General features: G+C 42.8%; 1 protein-coding gene across 2 annotated transcripts in view; it reads left to right on the top strand.

Moving 5' to 3' along the window:
• LOC307020564 (GTPase IMAP family member 4-like) overlaps positions 1-20,299 on the top strand; it is a 186,245-nt gene extending 165,946 nt beyond the window's left edge. Inside the window, exons 1-2 of one of the 2 annotated variants that reach the window (XM_079652021.1) lie at positions 9,351-11,254; positions 19,019-20,299. In XM_079652021.1, the coding sequence (XP_079508147.1) occupies positions 11,230-11,254; positions 19,019-19,905 (912 nt within the window). In that variant the 5' untranslated portion in view covers positions 9,351-11,229 and the 3' untranslated portion in view covers positions 19,906-20,299. Of the gene's footprint in view, positions 1-9,350; positions 11,255-19,018 lie in introns of those variants that run through there. The other variant, XM_079652022.1, reaches the window with a different exon arrangement.
• Positions 20,300-20,360: the final 61 nt, after the last annotated feature.

Below are 20,360 nucleotides of genomic sequence, written 5' to 3'. Positions count from 1 at the left end.
ATTACACCTAAAAAAAGAAAAAAAAAGACAAGTTTAAAAAACTTCTCAATGCTATCAAGTATAAGAAATGAAATTATTGCATCACGTTCAAATTACTTACCTATATAGAGGTTGCCCATCCACAATGTTGATTTAGCTCCTAGATCTATAACAAAAATAGCACAAGGTTAGTTTCCAAAGGTGAGGAATAAGCTATTCCTTGGCATTGTAGAACAATGCGGCAAACTAGCCAGATATTGAAATATTATGTAAATAAATAAGGCCTCTGCTGGATTTCTGTGATGCAGAGCAGCAGCTTGATTTAAAAACGATGCTACTTGGTAGAAAATGTCGGGTTTTAACCACAAATTAGTATTATGTCATATTTGATTATTCACACCAACCCTCGTATGGAGGACAACAACATGACAAACATCAATAAATCAATCAAATAATCACAAAATAAATGAATGCTAAAATGAATGCTCAAATAACTATAATGGGAATAGGGAAATAATTAATAGTATAAATAATGGCAGGAGTAAATAAATAGGCCTACTTGAGAGAATGAAGACAAATTGGAAGAAAAATACAATTGAAATAAATACTAAATTAATAGTAAAGTAAAGCATAAATACATGAGTAATTCATGAATATATACATAAATCAAGTACATAAATGCATGAATAGAAGTTGGTAAATTAAGAGGGCTCCAATATGTCTTACATTTATTTATTTTCATCCATGTATTTATGCATTTCTTTTTTCTTTCCTATCCTAACTCTACTCTCTTTCTGCCTGGCTCGAGCTACAGCTATAGCTAAGCCTTATGTCATGGACTAACGAAGAGTGGAGTTGATATAAGAAAGTATTAGATAGTGTTAGCTAAAAATACGGCACGAAAATAACTCCAATGTAACTTGAATTACTAACTCTCACGAATTCCCGGGTGTATCTGTGCTGCGATCACCGCATTGAGACAGACCGGAAGTACGGTGGCTAAGGCTAAGCTACTGCCGTAATTATTGACGCAGCCTAAGCGACAGAAACATACATAGCCCTCCTAATAGGGCATTCGGGCTTATGTTTGTAGGGCAACAAAGCACAAAAGGTACTGCTGGCTCTGGTTCATGCTTAATACAAGCAGCACCCAACAAGCTAGGCCTCGTTTCGCTAGCTAGGCCTCGTTTCGCTAGCTAGCCAGCCAGTATTGTGGCGCGAACCTAACTGCACGACGAATATACACATGCAGACAATGCTATTCGTATGGCATAAACACGTTAAAATAACTGTTCATCTTCAATAACGTATGGTTAAGCAGCGGAATATTAAACAATTAGACTTACCTAAAGTCCGTCGATCAACGGTGTAGGTTGAAACGCCAAGTCAAGCGGGTAGAAAACACCAAGTCTATGTCCAGTGTGAACAGTCAACGTCAGTAACGTCATGCTTTGCGCATGCGCGTTACCTCCCTCCAGGGTCTGCCTCCCCTTTATGGGATTTAATAGAATAAACTGTACTAATTGTCTTACATTCAGTTTATATTCAACATATTCACGTTGTGTTTAATTGCTTGAACAAATCCACTTTATATTTGACAGATTTCAGTTATAATATATCTGAAAATATTGCTTCATATTTATGTGGACCAAGAATCCGTTTTTTTAGTGTTGCCGCTTCAACGCTTCTGCCCATTCACTTTGAATGGGGTGATGTCACGATTCGCCAAACTGCATTCTGGGAGCAAAGCGTAGCTTCTCTCGCGGTGCTCGCTGCAAATGTAGAGCAATGTTCTACTTTTGCCGCCTCGACGGATGCGTCAGCCAATCGAATCATATGCCAGTACAAGCTCTAGCCAATCAAACCGCGTGCTTGTGTGTCTGGGGCGGGACATTCATGTGATTGGTTATTTGTCGAGTTTCAGCCCCTCCCGCCGGCAAGCGACAACGCAAGCCGCTGTGTGTAGGAGCCGTAAGTGTTATACAAACCATTATCCATCTTTTAATGACAGATAAGGCCCAAATTACTAAAGAGTACAACAGGGAGCCACACCTAATGTTGACCTTACCTTAATGGAAAGCCATACTTTTGCACACCCTCCAAGAAGAAGTCAAGTGAAGTTGATGCTTTATTATTAGTGGCAGCACCCAGGTACATGATCTGCGGCAGGGAAAATTATTAAACACAATAAATAAAAGCAGATCTCTAAATGTGTTTAAAAAACCAACACCAGACATTCTTGCTACAAGGTTTAAGATGGATACAAACTAAAAATATAGATACTTTGAAAGGAACTGTAAATCATGCAGCAGGTTTAGTTATTGACCAATAACTGTCATTATCTGACTTATAACTAATCGTTATTTGTGAAAACAAAATTACCTTCCGTGAGAAGCCATCAATCCCTCCAAAAATAACAAGACCATATCTTTGAAAAACAACACAAAATCATTTTTAGTGTCTGTTATTTATTATGCAAACAACTGTGACAAGGCATTTTAAAACTCAACTTTTTTAATTTGTACTCTATTATCCTTTTATTGTACATAGCATGTAAACATCAAATGTGTGGCGTACCTGATGAGTTTATGATTTGTGTCGATGTGTACCAAGTGCAGAGGACCCTGAACAGAATATGTCCTTCTTGCAGCACACCCCATCCTTGCCATTCTTGTGAGTACACCCACAGAATCAACACGATGCATTGATGAAGACACTCTCTTCCATTGCACATGGTGACCCATGGCCTTCAGGATTCCTTTCATCATTAGATATCCTACATGTGGTGTCCTGGCCTTAACTGACCGAACCAAATTGTCTAGTTCATCATCAGTTAGGGTACTGCAGGACTGTTTTATGGAAAGGCATTTTCATGAATGCGCCTTTTGACTGTCTTCTCAGATACACCCAAAAGTTTTGCTATGGCCGACACTGGGAGGGACAAGTCTTCTATTAAGCCTTGTAGTTGCTGAGGACAGACAACATATTTTGGTCATCCCATTTCTCCTTGCATTACTGGCACCTGATGAGGGGTCTGATTAGAGTTGTCTTCAATATTGAGAAGCCTTGACAGCTCAGTCAAAGCATTGATGACATCCTGTGGCATATCAACCTGGTCTAATAGCGAACTAAAAATAGCCATCTCCTAATCCACTGCAAACTACAAATAGTCAACATCTAAGGGCAGTCTTTAGGTGATCTGGGAAATTCTAGTCAGTAGTTTCTGAAGAAAGTCCCTTTTCAGTTGCTCCTAGAATTGACAAACATCAATTTACCATATTGCACTGGATTAGTTCATGTTCAAATAATAAACAGCATGAAAACTATCGTTAAGGACATTTGCAAAGAAAATGACTAATTATGTTTTGTAAATAAACTCTATAAATAGGTGATACAATCAAAACATTATGTAAGTTATTACCAATCATTTTTAAATAATCATTTAAAGAGAGTTGCTGTGTGAGCACGGTTATTAAAGTGCAACCTGATCTCACCAGAATGCGTGACTCCACCACGACTCCTTAACACCGCATTGCGTGATGGAGTCACGCATTCTGCTACATTTACGTGTCTGCACCACGCAAACAACCCCAATGTAAAGTGAATGAGGCTGCTTTGTCGTGGTGCACACACGCATTTCTACAACGTCCCGCAGTGAACTTTTATTCTATAAAACGTTTTTAAAATCTACTTTATAGCTTGTAGTAACTCACGGGAGGCTTCTTTTATTTTATTTGTATTCATAATAATTTTTATTTTTCGTCAGAATGTAAAGATTACATCAGTTACGAATTTTTGTTCTCAAAAAACAGTGCATTGTGTGTAATACAACTTTTATTAAATTAGTTTTTAAGGAAGGCCAGAGCTTCAGCTGTGTCAAATTCACCCACACACTGACCTCCTTCTCTCCTCTCTCTCCAAGTGAGGTTCTTACCCTCGTTACCTCTGCCCGTCCTACCACCTGTCCTCTGGACCCTATCCCCTCAAACCTCCTTCAAACTATCGCTCCTGATATTCTACCGTTTCTCACCCATTTCATCAACACTTCTCTAACTTCTGGTCACTTTCCAAACAGTCTCAAGGAGGCAAGAGTAAACCCTCTCCTAAAGAAACCCACTCTCAACCCGTCTGATGTTATTAACTACAGGCCTGTCTCTCTCCTCCCGTTCCTGTCTAAAACACTTGAACGCGCTGTCTTTAAACAACTCTCCTGTTATCTCAATCAGAACAACCTTCTGGATCCGCACCAGTCTGGTTTCAAGGCAGGTCACTCCACAGAAACTGCTCTCCTTGCTGTCTCTGAGGAACTGCACACTGCTAAAGCAGCCTCCCTCTCCTCTGTCATCATCCTTCTGGACCTGTCTGCTGCATTCGACATGGTGAACCATCAGATCCTCCTTAGCACTCTCCAAGAACTTGGAGTTTCAGGCTCTGCACTTTCCCTCCTCACCTCATACCTCAAAGACCGCACCTACAGGGTTACTTGGAGAGGGTCCGAGTCCGACCCTTGTCAATTAACTACAGGGGTCCCTCAGGGCTCTGGTCTTGGTCCCCTCCTCTTCTCCTTGTACACAAACTTGCTCGGATCAGTCATTAGCCCGCATGTTTTTTCATACCACTGCTACGCTGACGACACCCAACTAATTCTGTCCTTTCCCCGCTCAGAGACCCAGGTCGTCGCACGCATCTCTGCTTGCCTAGCAGACATCTCTCAGTGGATGTCCGCTCATCACCTCAAGCTCAACCTTGACAAGACTGAACTGCTTTTCCTTCCGGGAAAAGATTGTCCCACTCTTGACCTAACAATCAACATCGGCACCTCTGTTGTTTCCCCGACTCAGAGTGCAAGGAATCTGGGTGTGACCCTAGATAACAAACTGTCCTTCACTGCAAACATCTCTGCTACAACCCGCTGCTGCAGATACACTCTTTACAACATCAGGAGGACACGTCCCCAGCTGACCCAGAAAGAGACGCAGGTTCTGGCCCAGGCTCTCGTCATCTCACGCCTAGACTACTGCAACTCCCTCCTGGCTGGTCTACCTGCATGTGCCATCCGACCTCTGCAGCTCATCCAGAATGCAGCGGCTCGTCTGGTCTTCAACCTTCCTAAATTCTCCCACACCACGCCGCTCCTCCGCTCCCTTCACTGGCTTCCAGTAACTGCTAGAATCCACTTCAAGACACTGGTACTTGCGTACCATGCTGTGAATGGATCTGGCCCTTCCTATATCCAGGACATGGTTAAACCGTACACCCCAGCACGTGCACTCCGCTCTGCATCAGCCAAACAGCTCGCTGCACCCGCACTGCGAGGGGGACCCAAGTTCCCATCAGCAGAAACACGTGGGTTTGCTACCCTGGCTCCAAAATGGTGGAATGAGCTCCCCATTGAAATCAGGACAGCAGAAAGCTTACAAATCTTCCGGCCCAGACTGAAAACTCATCTCTTTCGACTCCACTTCGAGAGATAGAATTACTAACAAAGCACTTATACTAATAAAGGACTGGCTTATCTAAAGCCAGTTGAGTAGCACTTGAAATGTTTTAAAAAAAAAAAAAAAATTTTAAGCTTTGTAGCTTTTTCATCTATCATTTCCAACCAAGCAGCAAGAGGTCAAATTTAAGAATAAGTAAAAGTTTGTCATGATTTTACGGAAAAAGTCAAAAGTATAGTTTGTCAGAAACAAATATATATTTTCCAGTTCTAAAGTTTTGCACCCATGAAAAAAAAAAACATTCCTTACAAAGTACTTCATAGTATACCATTTGTTAAGTGTTGCATACATCAAAGTGTATCTAAAAGTATCTTGGTAGCAGAAAATAACTAAAATATGTAAGGTTATCAGAAAAAAACCCAAGTGTTTAAAAAAAACGGCCATTAAAAGAAACCAAATCCCTTACAAAGTACTTCATATTCTATCAGTTGTTAAGTGTTGCATACATCAAAGTGTGTCTAAAATTATCCTTGTAACACAAGAAAAGAGAAAAAAAAGCATTGATGTCAACAAAACTGGATTGTTCCATTGAAATAGCGTTAAAATCAAAAGTGCCTTTAAAGAAAATGTATTCAGACAAAGTATTTTATTTTCAAAAATGTTTAAGGTTTTGCATACATAAAAAGTGTATCTTACAGTTCCTTTGTGAGAGAATTACACACAAATCTGCCGAGTGTCAGTGCAGTAACTGTTTTTATAACCTGAGGCCTTCTCTGAACTTCCTCTACCCTCGGTGTCAGCTCACTTAAAATGAATACATCTATTGATAATTCAGAACGACCATTGTCTCTCTAACTGTGTGTGACCCAACTCAGTAACACACATCATATAGCTTAACATGTGATCTCTAATAAATATCAGAAATACGCTGTATTAAACATTCCGCTATAACAGTGTCTTAATAGCATTTCAGGGCTTTCGTTCGGGATACAGTCGGTGCAGCAACCCTGCCGCCAATCAAGGTATTTCTTCCTCATCCCTACAACAACTTGGACGGTGGGTCCTCCTCTGCCTTCACATCCTACATTCACCCGGACATCAGCGCCGTGCTGGCCATCCAAAGATCTCTCGAACCCTAAACCTGATATTTATGCATTTTAGTGGTAGTTTTCATCTGTGTTAATGTTTAACCCCGCATTGCAGGTCATCGACCATCGTGTCGGCAATGTTTAGTGGTGGTGTTCACGTAAGCCCTGCACTGATTTCGGCCGTCGACCTTCGGGTCAGCATCTTATGATGTACTCTAAGCCCGGCAGTGATTCCGGCCGTTGTTTAGTGGTAGTGTTCTCGTAAGCCCGGCGCTGATTCCGGCCGTCGACCTTCGGGTCAGCATCTTATGATGTACAGTAAGCCCGGCAGTGATTCCGGCCGATTCTTTAATCCACATGTTAATCTCTCATTTCGTCAATAGATCACCGCAGTCAGCCCACAAGGTAAGAAACTCACTACATCTCAGTATGTCATACTTCACTTCTTTGGGGGTTTCTTCGGAGCGGTTCTTCCCCTCCTGAATGATAATCCTGCAAACCGGGGCCTAATCGCCAAACAACATTCCATTCTCCTGTCTTAATTCTGGCAATCATTATTTCATTCATATGACGTGTCCCAGTAATAAATATGTATTTCATACATCAACGTCTCTCCTGATTGAAATGAAGCTTAGCGCAAGTTCAAGCAGGAAGACCAAGCTCTTCATTCATATTACATGTCACTTCTTTACCCTCTCCTCCCTCATTAAGTGATCGGGGGCGTCACTCCTCAGCTAACCAATCACTCATCTCTCCATTCTCACAAGCCTATCGTTGCACCCGCTAATCCCTTTATATCTGCTCTTCCCTCTTGTCAGCTGTCATTTCAGGTGACAATACGCAACCCTCCTCCACCCCTTTCGCCTCCTGTCTCCTACAGGACCAAGCTAATCCTTATCCCTTCAGACCAGTCCCACCTACTTATCACATCACCAGTGTCTAATTTCCAGTATTTGTGTTCATCATGGTGTCTCTTTCTTGCTCCGATAGAGAAAAGACAAAGTCCCTTCAAGGTGCATCACTTGACATTGACAGACCCTCTACCTTTATCACGAAATCTGCCATTCACATAATAAACATTTTCTATGGTGTCAATAGCATCTACAGGAATACATGAAAAATATCAATTGAATGACATAGCCCCTACACATATTCTAGATTATTTAAAGCATCTTGAGCCCACCCCCCTCTCTGTCAACATTGTTCATGTGGTAGTTGAACCATTTTAGAAATACAGAGATTGCAAAAATATTTCTTCTTTTTTTTCAGCCCTCCGATCAAACACACACAATAACGAGGTACTCCGGATTGTGATGGTGGGGAAGACCGGAGCTGTTAAGGTTTTGTTTCACAAAACATTTTTTTTTCACGAAACTGTGTCTCAACGCTTCTTAAAATTTCACAACCTATTAATGTGTCATACCCACTTAACGGGAAGAAGGAAGAAGGAATTGCGAGCTGCAATTCAAAGGCCTATTGTAAATATTGAAGGGAGGAGCGAGCAGGGTTTACTGAGGGCAGTTATCTAAAAGTGAAAGGCAATTACATTCTAATGGGAAATGTAAGGGTATCAATCATTTGAGTCCCTGAATAAGAGGTTGAATAAAATCATATCACATGAACGTGAAAACCTAGAGGGGAAAGAAATGTAAGTAAATAAAGGAACATGGTCAGTTGAATCACTATTATGTTGTATGCTGAATCAGCCTGTCAATGTTTATTTTGAAAACACTTTGACAAAGTTCAGGCTGCTGTAACAGTGTGGATCAGTCCCACACAACAGCTGCTGAAGGAGCTGGAGTCAAACTATAAATTGTCATTAAAAGTAGCATCTAAAATCACATTCATCTGGACTGTGTGTCAGTGTCTGAAAATCCTATTTGTGCATTGAAACTTTCCAACGCATTGAACTTTTGGAAATTGTTTATTTTGTTCAGCCTTCTTCTCAGATATCAAAAACAATGATGAGGGGCTCAGGATTGTGATGGAGCGGAAGACTGAAGTTGGGAAGAGCTCCACAGGGAACAGCCTTATGGGAATCAGAACTTAAAATGAATCCCTTGCACCGTACACTACAATCTACAATAAAAGCAAAACAACTTTGAGCTGAAGTTTATATGAGGATTCAACAGTGTGAGTTTAATTACAAAGGAATGGAAGAACAACTTGTTTTTATCAAAACCCTGATGAAGGTTTTGAAAGTTTCCAAAGCTTGTGATTGCAGGATAATACTGCATTCTGTTATGAACAGAGACTGAGAGCTGCAGTTCAAAGTGCTGACTACAGGTTTTTGTGGCATTTAGAAGAACAGAGAGCATTTCTTGTAAATGCTGAACATGCCCCTTTCCCACCAAACCAGTTCCCCTTCTAGCTCCTTCCTGTGCTATTCTGGTTCTGAACTGGTTCTCCTTTTTAGTCCCAGTTGTGTTCCCAGCCGCTCACTTCCAAAAAAACGGCATACTGCGTTGGGTTGATGCTCGTGTTGCTTTTAATAATAGGAAGCCAGATTTGATTAAATCACTATTAAGCCACATGCTGAAGCCAACTGTCCATGTTTCTTTTTAAACACTTTGAGAGCTGCAGACTGCTGAAGGTGCTTCAAACTGTAAATAAAATGTAGCTCTACATGTCCATGTGACCTTGGGCAAGATACTTAACCACAAATTGGTATGGCCAACGTGTGTGAGTGTGTGTGAATGTTAGTCTCCCTGAGCACCTTGCATGGCAGCCTCTGCCTCTGTTTCAATTTGTGTGAATGGGTGAATGTTGATATGTAAAGAGCATTGAGGGCTTATATCTAAAATGTGTAGTCTGAACACATGAGGCTATATTTCCCCTTGATCTTTCATTTTTTCATTTAATCGTTTATTTGAACCGGGACACACATTAATGAACATTTTAAACAAAATAATGCTTTCAAATGTAAATGAGCTGGATTTTAGCTTTGAGCTAGTTTCCATCTGTAGTGCCGTCACATACAACATTTATGAACATAACATACAATACAACTTTATTTATAAAGCACTTTAAACCTCCAGACCAAAGTGCTGTACAGGCAAATAAATAAAACAAAGTATACAAAAAAGTAACACAGCTCAGCTCAAACACCATAAAACAAGTACAAGTAAAAACAAAAAAAATGTAAATGCAAAAAAGCAATGCTCTAAAAGATGTTGTAACGCCAAATGTTAAAACGCTAAGGAGAAGAGGTGGGTTTTAAGAAGCAATTTAAAAGCAGGCAGTGTGGAGGCCTGTCTGATCTCCAGGGGCAGAGCGTTCCACAGTGTGGGAGTCGCTACAGAGAAGCAATGGTCACCTCTGAGCTTTGACCTGGTTTTAGGCACATTCAGGAGCAGTTGGTCCGCTGACCTGAGAGGGCGGTTGGGCGTGTCATGCCATTTAGGGATTTAAAAGCAAATACAAGGACTTTGAAAAATGTGAATGTATTGGCAGCCAATGGAGCGAAGCCAAAATGGTGGAAATGTGGTCATGTGAGAGGGCGGTTCGGCGTGTAATGCTGTAGCAGCTCAGCAAGGTATGGTGGGGTCATGCCATTTAGGGATTTAAAAGTAAATAAAATAATTTTTAAATGGATCCTAAAATAAATTGGCAGCCAGTGGAGAGAAGCTAAGGCAGGGGAAATGTGGTCATATTTCCGTGTGCCAGTTAAGAGCCTTGCTGCGGCATTTTGCACCCGCTGCAGTCGTGCGAGGGAGGACTAATTGACCTCCATGTAAACATTTATTTAAAAAAACAGACACTTTTAAAAAACTTGAAATTGTCAAAACTAAAGAAATTGTGTTTTTCCAGGATGGTACAGAGGTGGTATGAATGTGGCTTTCTGTCAGACACCTTGATAGCTCTCTTGTACAGCTGTTCTACGAGTTTCAGGTTTGTGGCACAAGCAAACGACCAGTTTGTCAAACAGTATTCAATGTGGGAAAGAATCATACAGTGGAGGTATGACTTTGCAGCATTGACAGTTAAGAAAGGTCTAATTTCTATCAAATTTAGCAAGTTGAATTTAACGGTATTGGATACTTTCTTGATATGTTTCTTAAAATCAAGTTTGAGTCCAGTATAACTCCAAGATACTTGAACTGCGGGACTAGTTCTATTTCTGCTCCGTTTAAAAACACGTTGGATCCTTCCATTTGGACCGGTCGTTTACTGAACATCATGCACACTGTTTTTTTTGCATTTAACTGTAAGCAAACGTTGTTCAGCCAGTGTTGAACCTTGTCCAACGCATTTGAGAGACAGGATGAAATAATTTCAGTGTTTTTGCCATGTACAAAGATGAACGCATCATCGGCATACATTTGTACATTCAACTCAGAACATACATTAGGCAAGTCATTAATGTACAGAGAAAACAGTAATGGTCAAAGAATGGGATTTGGCTCCGTTGACCAAAACACACTGTTTTCTGTTCGATAAGTAAGACTCAACCCACTGTATTGAATCTGCCGAAAAATTGAAATACTTCAGCTTTGTAAGGAGCACTTGGTGGTTAAGATTGTCAAAATCTGTTTATTAAGGGAAGGATTTTGTACTTTTTAATCTAAGAATCATCCCACTGTAGCTGAACTTCAGACTGTGATGTCAGCAGTGTGTGTGGGTGTGGTTTGCTTCATGAAGTCTGTATTTAAAGAGGTGTTGTTGCAGACTAACTTCACTTCCTCAGCTCAGCAGCAGACCAGCTCCTCCCTCCAGAACCAGCTATGGCCAGCAGACATGCCCAAAATGGTAAGTGAATACACTTTATTGTTAATGATGATTGCAACTTATCTAAATACATATTTATAGATGGATAGGTAGCTTGACATATTTGCTAATAATGAACAGATCAAAAACAGTTGATACAAAATTCATATTTCTTATATTCCAAGCATTTTAAGAGCCTGGGTGATTTTACGAATGCAACACTGCTTTTACTTGCTTGTATTACATTCTTCACAAGACTTCGTATTTAGGGGTAGCCAGTCAGAAGTTTCTTTGGGCACTGTCGTAGCAGCTTTAAAATCAGCTGTGGTCTAGAGAGAATAATCGGCAAGGTAACAAACGTACAGCAACACAATATTCGTATTAAAATAAATAAGGATTTTTTATACTTGCAAGTATGTCGTCTCCTCCAAAAGAGCACGTACTGTCCAGAGTGAAACAGTCTCTCCTTTATAGGAGTACATCAAAGCTTAGTTACATTACAAACAATATTTGGTTAGGCCAGCTGAGACCCCCTGGCACTGTATGCAAAACCATCACTCCATACAAGACAATGGGATATACAGATAATAATAATAATAATAATAATAACTTTTATTTATATAGCGCTTTTCAATAACCCAAAGTCGCTTACAAAAAAAAAAAAAATTAAAAGTACAGAAAGGGGGTGAACAGGCAGAAGACAACATATTGGACAAGAAAATTGAACATGAACATTACATGAACAGGCAAAGGACAACACAGGGGGGGAGCAAGCATAGGACAACGAGCAAAAGACAACATAATGGAAAAGAGGAAAGAAAAAGTTGATGAATGTATGAATAAGAGATGCAGCGTGGGGTGAATAAGAGATACAGCGTGGGGTGTGAGTGAAGTCAGTGGGTTGGGGGGTAGGGTAAGTTGAAGGCTTGGGAGAAGAGGTATGTTTTCAGCTGGGTTTTGAAGGTAGACAGTGTGGGAGAGTGGCGGACAGATTGGGGGAGGGAGTTCCAGAGGCGGGGTGCTGATCTGGAGAATGCTCTGTTGCCAAATGTTTTGAGTCTTGATGGTGGTACTGTGAGGGAGAGAGTGGAGGAGGATCGGAGGGCTCGGGGGGGGTTGTAGGGGATGAGGAGGTCAGAGAGGTAGGGGGGGGCTAGGTGGTGAAGGGCTTTATAGGTGAGGAGGAGTGTTTTGAAGATGATGCGTTGTTTGATGGGGAGCCAGTGAAGAGAGCGGAGAACGGGAGTGATGTGTTCACGGGTCCGGGTGTGGGTGAGGAGGCGGGCAGCAGAGTTTTGTACCATTTGGAGTCTATGGAGGGAATGGGAGGAGATGCCAGTGAGGAGGGCGTTGCAATAGTCGAGGCGGGAGGTGATGAAGGCATGGATGAGGGATTCAGCAGCACGGGGGGGGAGGTAGTGTTTGATTTTGGCAATGCGGCGGAGGTGGAAGTAGGAGATCTTGATGATGGAGCTGACATGGGGGTCAAAGGAGAGGGTGGGGTCCAGGATAACGCCAAGATTGCGTGCCAGGGGGGAGGGGGTGATGGTCGAATTCTCAATGGTGAGTGAAATGGGTCCTGTTTTATTGAGGGTTGATCTGGTGCCTATGATGAGTAGCTCTGTTTTATCACTGTTGAGTTTAAGGAAATTGTGAGTCAGCCATGTTTTTATTGAAGAGATGCAGGTTTCGATATGGGTGAGGGGAGGGTTGTGAGGGGATTTGGTGGTGATGTAGATCTGGGTGTCATCGGCGTAACAGTGGAAATCAAGGTTGAGGTTGCGAATAATGTGACCAAGGGGGAAAAGATAGCAGATGAAGAGGAGGGGGCCGAGGACTGAGCCCTGGGGGACCCCCTGTGTGACTGGGGAGAGGGCGGATGTGTGGCCAGAGAGGGAGATGAATTGTTGCCTGTCGGTGAGGTAGGAGGTGAGCCAGTCGAGAGCGGAGCCCTCAACACCCTGTTGGCGCAGCCTTTGTAGGAGGATTGAGTGATTCAGTGTCAAAGGCTGCGCTGAGGTCTAGTAGTAGCAGGATGTTGAGGGCACCGGAGTCTGCAGAGGAGAGGAGATCGTTGATTACTTTGACCAGGGCTGTTTCAGTGCTGTGGAGTGGGCGAAAACCAGACTGGAGGGGTTCATAGAGGTTGTTGGACTGGAGGTGGGTGTGGAGCTGGGTGGCGACAATACGCTCCAGTGTTTTGGAGAGGAATGGCAGGTTGGAGATGGGGCGGTAGTTGGAGAGGTTGGCTGGGTCAAGGGTGGGCTTTTTGAGGATGGGGGTGATGGAGGCAAGTTTGTAGATGGAGGGAACAAGACCAAGGGATAGAGATTGGTTGAAGAGGGTGGTGAGGTGGGGGATGAGGACATGGAGGCAGGCCTTAGTTAGGGTCGTAGGGAGGGGGTCAAGAAAGCAGGTGGTTGTTTTGGATGAGGTGATGATGGCTAGGATGTGGGAGGAGTCAACAGGAGAGAAGGCAGTGAGGGGAGGGAAGGGCGGGTGGACTGGGAGAGGAGGGGGGGCGTGGGGGTTGGAGGAGATAGTGGTCATGGCAGTTAGGGAGCTGTTGATTTGTGAAACTTTGTTGTTGAAGGCGAGGAGGAAGGAGTTGCATAGGTCAGGGGAGGAGGGTGGATTGATGTCAGGTGGCTGGAGCAATTTATTGATGGTGGAAAACAGGATGCGGGGGTTCCGGTTGGTGCTGTCGATGAGGGTGGAGAAGTGGGCAGATTTGGCGGCTTGGAGAGCATCACGGTAGGAGGAGATGTGAACTTTATAGGCTTCGGCGTGGACGGTGAGGTGGGTTCGTTTGAACAATCTTTCAAGTTGACGGCCGGTCTGTTTCATGGTACGGAGTTCCGGGGTGTACCAGGGGGCGGGGTTGGTGAATGAAACAGAGGAGGTTTTCCAGGGGGCCAGAGAGTCGAGGGAGTCAGAGAGAATTGAGTTGAGTGTGGTGGCATAGTCGTCAGGGGAAGAGGGGGCAGAGTCGGGCGGGAAGGCAGAGGATATGAGCTGGGAGAGCGTGAGGGGGTTGACTGCCTTGATGTTGCGGTAGGAGATGGTGCGTTTTTTGGGGTTGTGGGGGGAGGGTAGAGGGGCGGAGAAGAGGATGCAGAGATGATCAGAGAGTGGGAAGGGGAGGGGCTGGGGGTTAGATAATGGTAGAAAGGAGGAGCAGACTAAGTCCAGAATGTGGCCTTTGGTATGGGTGGGGAAGTCAATGTGTTGGGTGAGGTGGAAGCAGTCAAGGAGGGAGAGGAAGTCAGATGTCAGGGGGGCATTGGGCTGATCCATGTGGATGTTGAAGTCGCCGGTAAGTAGGAGGTGGGAAGATAGAGAGGATGCAATGGTGAGTAGTTCAGACAGTTCAGAGAGGAAAGAGGGGTGTGGCTTCGGGGGACGGTAGATTAGAACAGTAGTGATAGAGTTGGGGAGGGAGAAAGCAAGGTGTTCAAAGGATGAGATAGGTGGGAGGTTGAGGTTCAGTTCAGTGATGTGTAGGGATTGTTTGTGGAGAACAGCGAGACCACCCCCGCGCCCGGAGAGGCGGGGTCTGGCAGTGAAACTGTAGTTGGAGGGAGTGGCTTGGTTGAGAGCGTAGAAGTCCAGGGGCTGTTGCCATGTTTCACAGAGGAGAAGCAGATCAATGTTATTGTCCAGTAGCAGTTCGTGTATAACAGGTGATTTGTTGGAGAGGGAGCGGCAGTTCAGGAGTGCGAGGGAGATGGATGGTGGAGCAGGGGAGGGGGTACAAAGGTTGTTGAGGTTGGCAGTGCGGTGGATGGGGATGGCGGGGGGGTGGGGGATAGTCCAGAGTGAGGGGATGGGTGAACCGTCAGGGAGGTGTCGGTTGCGGGGGAGGCCAGCGCCCCGGTGGATGTAGCGGCGTCGGCGGAGGATCCCAGCGGCGCTAGCTGCGGTGGCAGTAGCAGCAGGGAGACGAGGGTTGTTGTTGAGGCGGTGGAGGTCAGCAGCAGTGTAGATGAGAGGGCGAGAGGTTGGTGGTGTAGTAGGCTGAAGCAGCGGGAGAGAGAGTCCAAGCAGCAGATGAAAGGTAGCAGCAGATGAGAGTAGACAAGGTAGTGTATTTGCAGTGGTTATTAACTGATTGGCTAGGAGTTGGTAGGCAGTGAGATATGTGAAAGCAGCAGTGGACCAGGTGTTGGAGTGAGTGATGTGTGTGGTGTTGGTTACCCCAGACCGTCCCTGCGGCACCATGTCTGGACCTAGCTACCCAACAGTAGACGAGCTGGTGGGGAGTGGAGGCTCCCCGCAAGAACGCCGGCTGGGCAGCCAGACAGAGTGAGTGTTGTTGTTGTTGATGTACGGCGCACAACAGGTCGGTCCAGGTTGGCACAATCACCATCACAAAACACACAGCGTACTCACCCGAGTCCAGAGCAGCGATCAACACACCCAGAGCCAGGAAAAACAATCCAGTGGTGTAATCAGGTAGTCCAATTGTGACGGGAGCCAGCTGTTAGCTTCGGTGGCTAACGTAGCATACAGACCGGGTAGTCAAGGTGACGGAGTGGAGCGAGCTGTTAGCTTTGATGGCTAACGTAGCATACAGTCCAGTAGTGAGGGAGCCTATGAATGGAAACGGAGCTGGAGAGATGCACAACGGAGTGAAGAGCAGCCTTGGATCGGCGAAAACCAGCATAGAGACCCGTAGACAAAACAAACAAACATCCAGAAACAGTCCGGGGGTAGAAGCGGCAGTCAACAGACAAGACGCCAGCGTTGCTCTAGCACCGGAGGGACAGACGTGACACCTGAGGGAGGCAATGTATTCCCATCTGCGGCGGGATTTGACGCTCATGGAAGCACGATAACAGATAACACCTTATCCTAACTTCCTTCCTGTAGTGTCATAAAACCCTCTTGCAAAAACATCTGTTGATCACTCACACACATTCAAAGGTCACTCCAGAGATTTGATCTAATCAGTCAAACCGTTGACATGACATTTGCAGAATACAGCAGTTTACATTTCATTAGGTTTACACTGTATTAAGCTTTAGTACCATAATGTCCATCACATTCCCCCCTTGATTATTATTAATCATCAATCCGAAGTTGGTATTTAAAGTTAACATTGCTCATTCTTTTTGTAGGACTAAATGTGAATATTTGAAAAGTTCCTTTTCATCCTGTGTGTCTGTTACACTTTCTTGTGTAATCTCCATCCTCACACATGCTTAGTTTAGCACCTTAGAGTTAAACTCCCATACATTGCTAAAAATGCAATACAAAGTATAAGAAGTACATAAAATACTACTTCATCAAATATCAAACATTTTGGAATAGTATAAACCTTAGGTCAAATTGTCATGTATCGAAGGAATAACACGGCAAAAACGTCTTCAAGCTTTCTAAAGCTGTTTAACATATTAATCATGTTATGAAAATGTTTAGGTATTAGTGTCGAACTTGCTTAACCACTCAGATTTAGATTGAGTTATCGCCCAATTATTTCATTTTCATTAGATCATCTACAGTAATACAATTTCATACTTTCACATAGCAAACACATACTCTTTCAATCCCACATAGTAACTGGAAACTTTCTTTTCTCCAAATGAGTTTTCATAAAGTTAAAATTCGGAATACCTCATTCAGTTACATTATCAACATTACTTTGACTTTCTCCACTCACTAAACCCATCTTCACTTTCTGTTTAACCCACCTGTATGTTGTTTCAAAACATTAAATTATAAATTGTGTGCTTATAATTTATAATATTAATGTTTTCTAAATTAATTATAGATCTCCTAATTGTTCAGCGCTGCTTCAACATCTTAATGATTGGCCTGTGCCAATGTACAGACTAAAATAAAACTCCAACATCTTCAGGTGAACTACATTTCAATAGCTCTGAATTTCTGATGGGCATCTGTGATTCCTAAACAAATTCTTAAAATCAAAGTGTAATAGTGAACAACAACTCATGCTTCTGGTAAAGATACCCTAATGACGTGGATACAATAAAAACAACTCAAACCATGATGCAGCCAGAATGAATGAATGTCCTGGGATTGTCTGTCCTGTAAGGAATGTCATGAAGGAGTACTTGTGAATCAGAGTCAATTTCCCAGGGCTTCCGTCTCTGCCAATCACATAGCCTCTTACATCTCTGAGGCTTGTCTTTGCCTTTTGATGTAACAGTGAATCCTCTTATGAACATTGGTTCATCCATTTCTGTTGGTCCCTCATGTGACTCCGAGCTCACCAAGACATCAGTATCACACAGCCACTGAGGAGTAGACAGCAACTGCTCTCTCTGTTGTGCCAGATCCCATCTGCCTGAACGGGCTTCCTTCTTCGAGCTCCTTCTGGTCAAAGCTCCCTTAAATGCAGTGTGGATCCTCTGAAGCAGTGTGTCCTTCCAACGGTGACGCCTTCCTGCAGTGTCTCCAGTGGATTCCAAGTTGCCCTCTCAGACATCTTAGCAGCCGAGTTGGTCAACAGCAAATCCTGGAACAGCCTAGCCCCCCTTGGATTTCTCCAATTCAGTCTCTTTCAGTCCTTCATCACCACCCCTTCTCAGCTTGGATCGTATGCAGAAGTCCCTCCAATGCCACAATGCTGCCAAAACTACGTCTACCTGTCAGTGCTTGGATCTTAACAAGCATAACAACGAATGCAGAAATCCAACATAGTGTCATAAAATGTCTCACAGTAACACCTTGGCCACTGCTTCTGCATCTGTATTACCTGTTATAATTCAATCAATATTTAAAAACATGTCAACAATCATCAAACAGTATCTTATCCCCACACACGGAGTACGTTAATTTAAAATCCATCATCCAATGGTGAGTTTGAACCTAAATGAAAATTTAAATTGTGAATTGTCAGTTATATGAGCTCATAGCAGCCATGTTGACATTATTGGCTACTCCCCCCTTTTACACATCAACATATGTGTAAAAACAAACAAAAAAACACCCTGTGCAGGAAAAAAAAATCATTATTATTTCCACAATAAACACTTCAGTGAGAAGGCGTGTTTCTCTCCATCAACCAGTCCTAAAAGAAAACAGAATCTTGAAATTTAGTTTGAGCCCCACACTTTTGAATTTCGACCTCTGGTGGAAGTAAATGGCACATGTGCGGTTTTCCAGCTCGTGGACTTTAGGAATCCTATCGTTTCCCACAAAGCCCCAAAATCATGTGTTAGTCCAAAACATGCTTGGTTAGTTATTGTTTTAGAATCATGCAGTTACACTGATCACATGTCATAAAATGACGTACATTCACACTCATACTGTCTGGTTGTAAAGTCAGGTTCGGTCAGGTTCACCCCAGAGTCAGTCAGTCTGTATTAAGCTTTAGTACCATCATTTCCATCACAGCACCTAATTGTAACTAAAGGCAACTTATACCCTTACAAGTTTTTTAAGGCCCAAAATGGGGTAATTTGTAGAAGTATTATAGATGGAAATTAAACATGTTGTAAGGACTATTTGTAAAAAATGTTTTCTTATTAAAACAAATGTACAGCTAGAGGCCACTGCTGCACCATTTCAGTTCAGGTTGTCAAACATCCAGGCAAGATTAACATTTACTGTGATTTTAATTTCCAGTATTTTTGTTCATCATGGTGCCTCTCTCTCTTGATCTGGTTAAAAAAATACAAATTCCATTGACATTGACAGACTCACTACTTTTAGCTTCTAGACATATTCTAGATTATTAAAGCATCTTAAGCCCACCCCCCTCACTGTCAACATTGTTCATGTGGTAGTTGATCCATTTTATAAATACAGAGATTGATCAATATTTCTTTTTTTTTTCAGACCTCCGATCAGAATCAAACACATACAATAACGATGTAATCCGGATTGTGATGGTGGGGAAGACCGGAGCTGGGAAGAGCGCCACAGGAAACAACATTCTGGGAAAAGATTTCTTTCCATCAAAGTTCTCTTTTAAATCTCTGACTGTAGACTGTGCGAATGCCCTTGGTGAAGTTGATGGACAAAGAGTTAAGGTTATTGATACTCCAGGTCTGTGTGACACCAAATTTAAAGAAGAGAAGACCAGAAAAGATGTTGGCCAGAGCATTGGTTTTGCTTCTCCTGGACCCCATGTCTTCCTGGTCGTCATCAGACTGGGCAGATTCACAGATGAAGAAAAGCAGACAGTTCAGAAGATTCAGGAAATCTTTGGAAAGGGAGCAGACGAATACAGCATGGTTCTCTTTACCCACGGTGACCTGCTCGATGGGAGTCCCATGGAAGAGTTCTTGAAGGAAAGTGAAGAGCTGCAGGAACTTGTGAACAGATGTAACGGGCAGTACCACGTCTTCAATAATGCCCTGAAGGATCGTTCTCAGGTCAGAGAGCTGCTCGACAAGATCAGAAACATAACAAAGAAGAACGGAGGAAGCCATTACACCAATGAAATGTTCCAGAAGGCAGAGAGGGCCATAGAAGAGGAAAAACAGAGAATCCTTAAAGAGAAAGAAGAGAAAATACGCAAACAGCAGGAGGAAATGCAAAAGATAATAGATCAAAAGTATGCAGAAGCATACAGACAAGCCCAAGATGAACAAGAGAAGATAAAGCTAAATGAAGATCGCCAAAGACAAATGGAGGAGCAGAGGAGGAGAATAAATGAAGAGGAGGAAAGGAATGCCAGAGAGGAAGCTGAGAGAAATCAATCTAGCTGTACAATTTTATAGATTCCTTTTTGAGGTCATACTTAACAACTGAGATGTTTTTCATGAGAGAGTCTGACCTTCTGATGCTGGACAGCAGCAGATTTACCAAACCTCCTTGATCATCTTCAGTCCCCTTTTTGATGTATTTGTTTGGTGTGATTTATAGTTATATCAGTTATTTCAAGGATTGTGTGTTTTGACCAAATACTAAACAAATGTCACAAATTGTCTAGAACCAAGATGTCTGATTTGTTCTTTGACTGCTATTGCTTTTATCACAAAAAATCGAAATGTTCAAATCTTTATATGTAATGAATTTTGAAATCAATTATGAAAAGGTTGGAACACACATTAATGTGTAAAGACAAACATCACGTGATTAATAATGTGCCATAATAAAAGATTGTTGAGTTCACATAGAGTGTGTTATGTGCTTTTGTTTTTTATCTAAGATTAAAAGAGGGTGTTAAGGATAT

Source organism: Notothenia rossii (assembly GCF_949606895.1).
Source record: "Notothenia rossii genome assembly, chromosome: 9".
NCBI lineage: Eukaryota > Metazoa > Chordata > Actinopteri > Perciformes > Nototheniidae > Notothenia > Notothenia rossii.
Note: the sequence above shows the minus strand (reverse complement) of the source record. Positions and strands in the feature narration are given on the sequence as shown.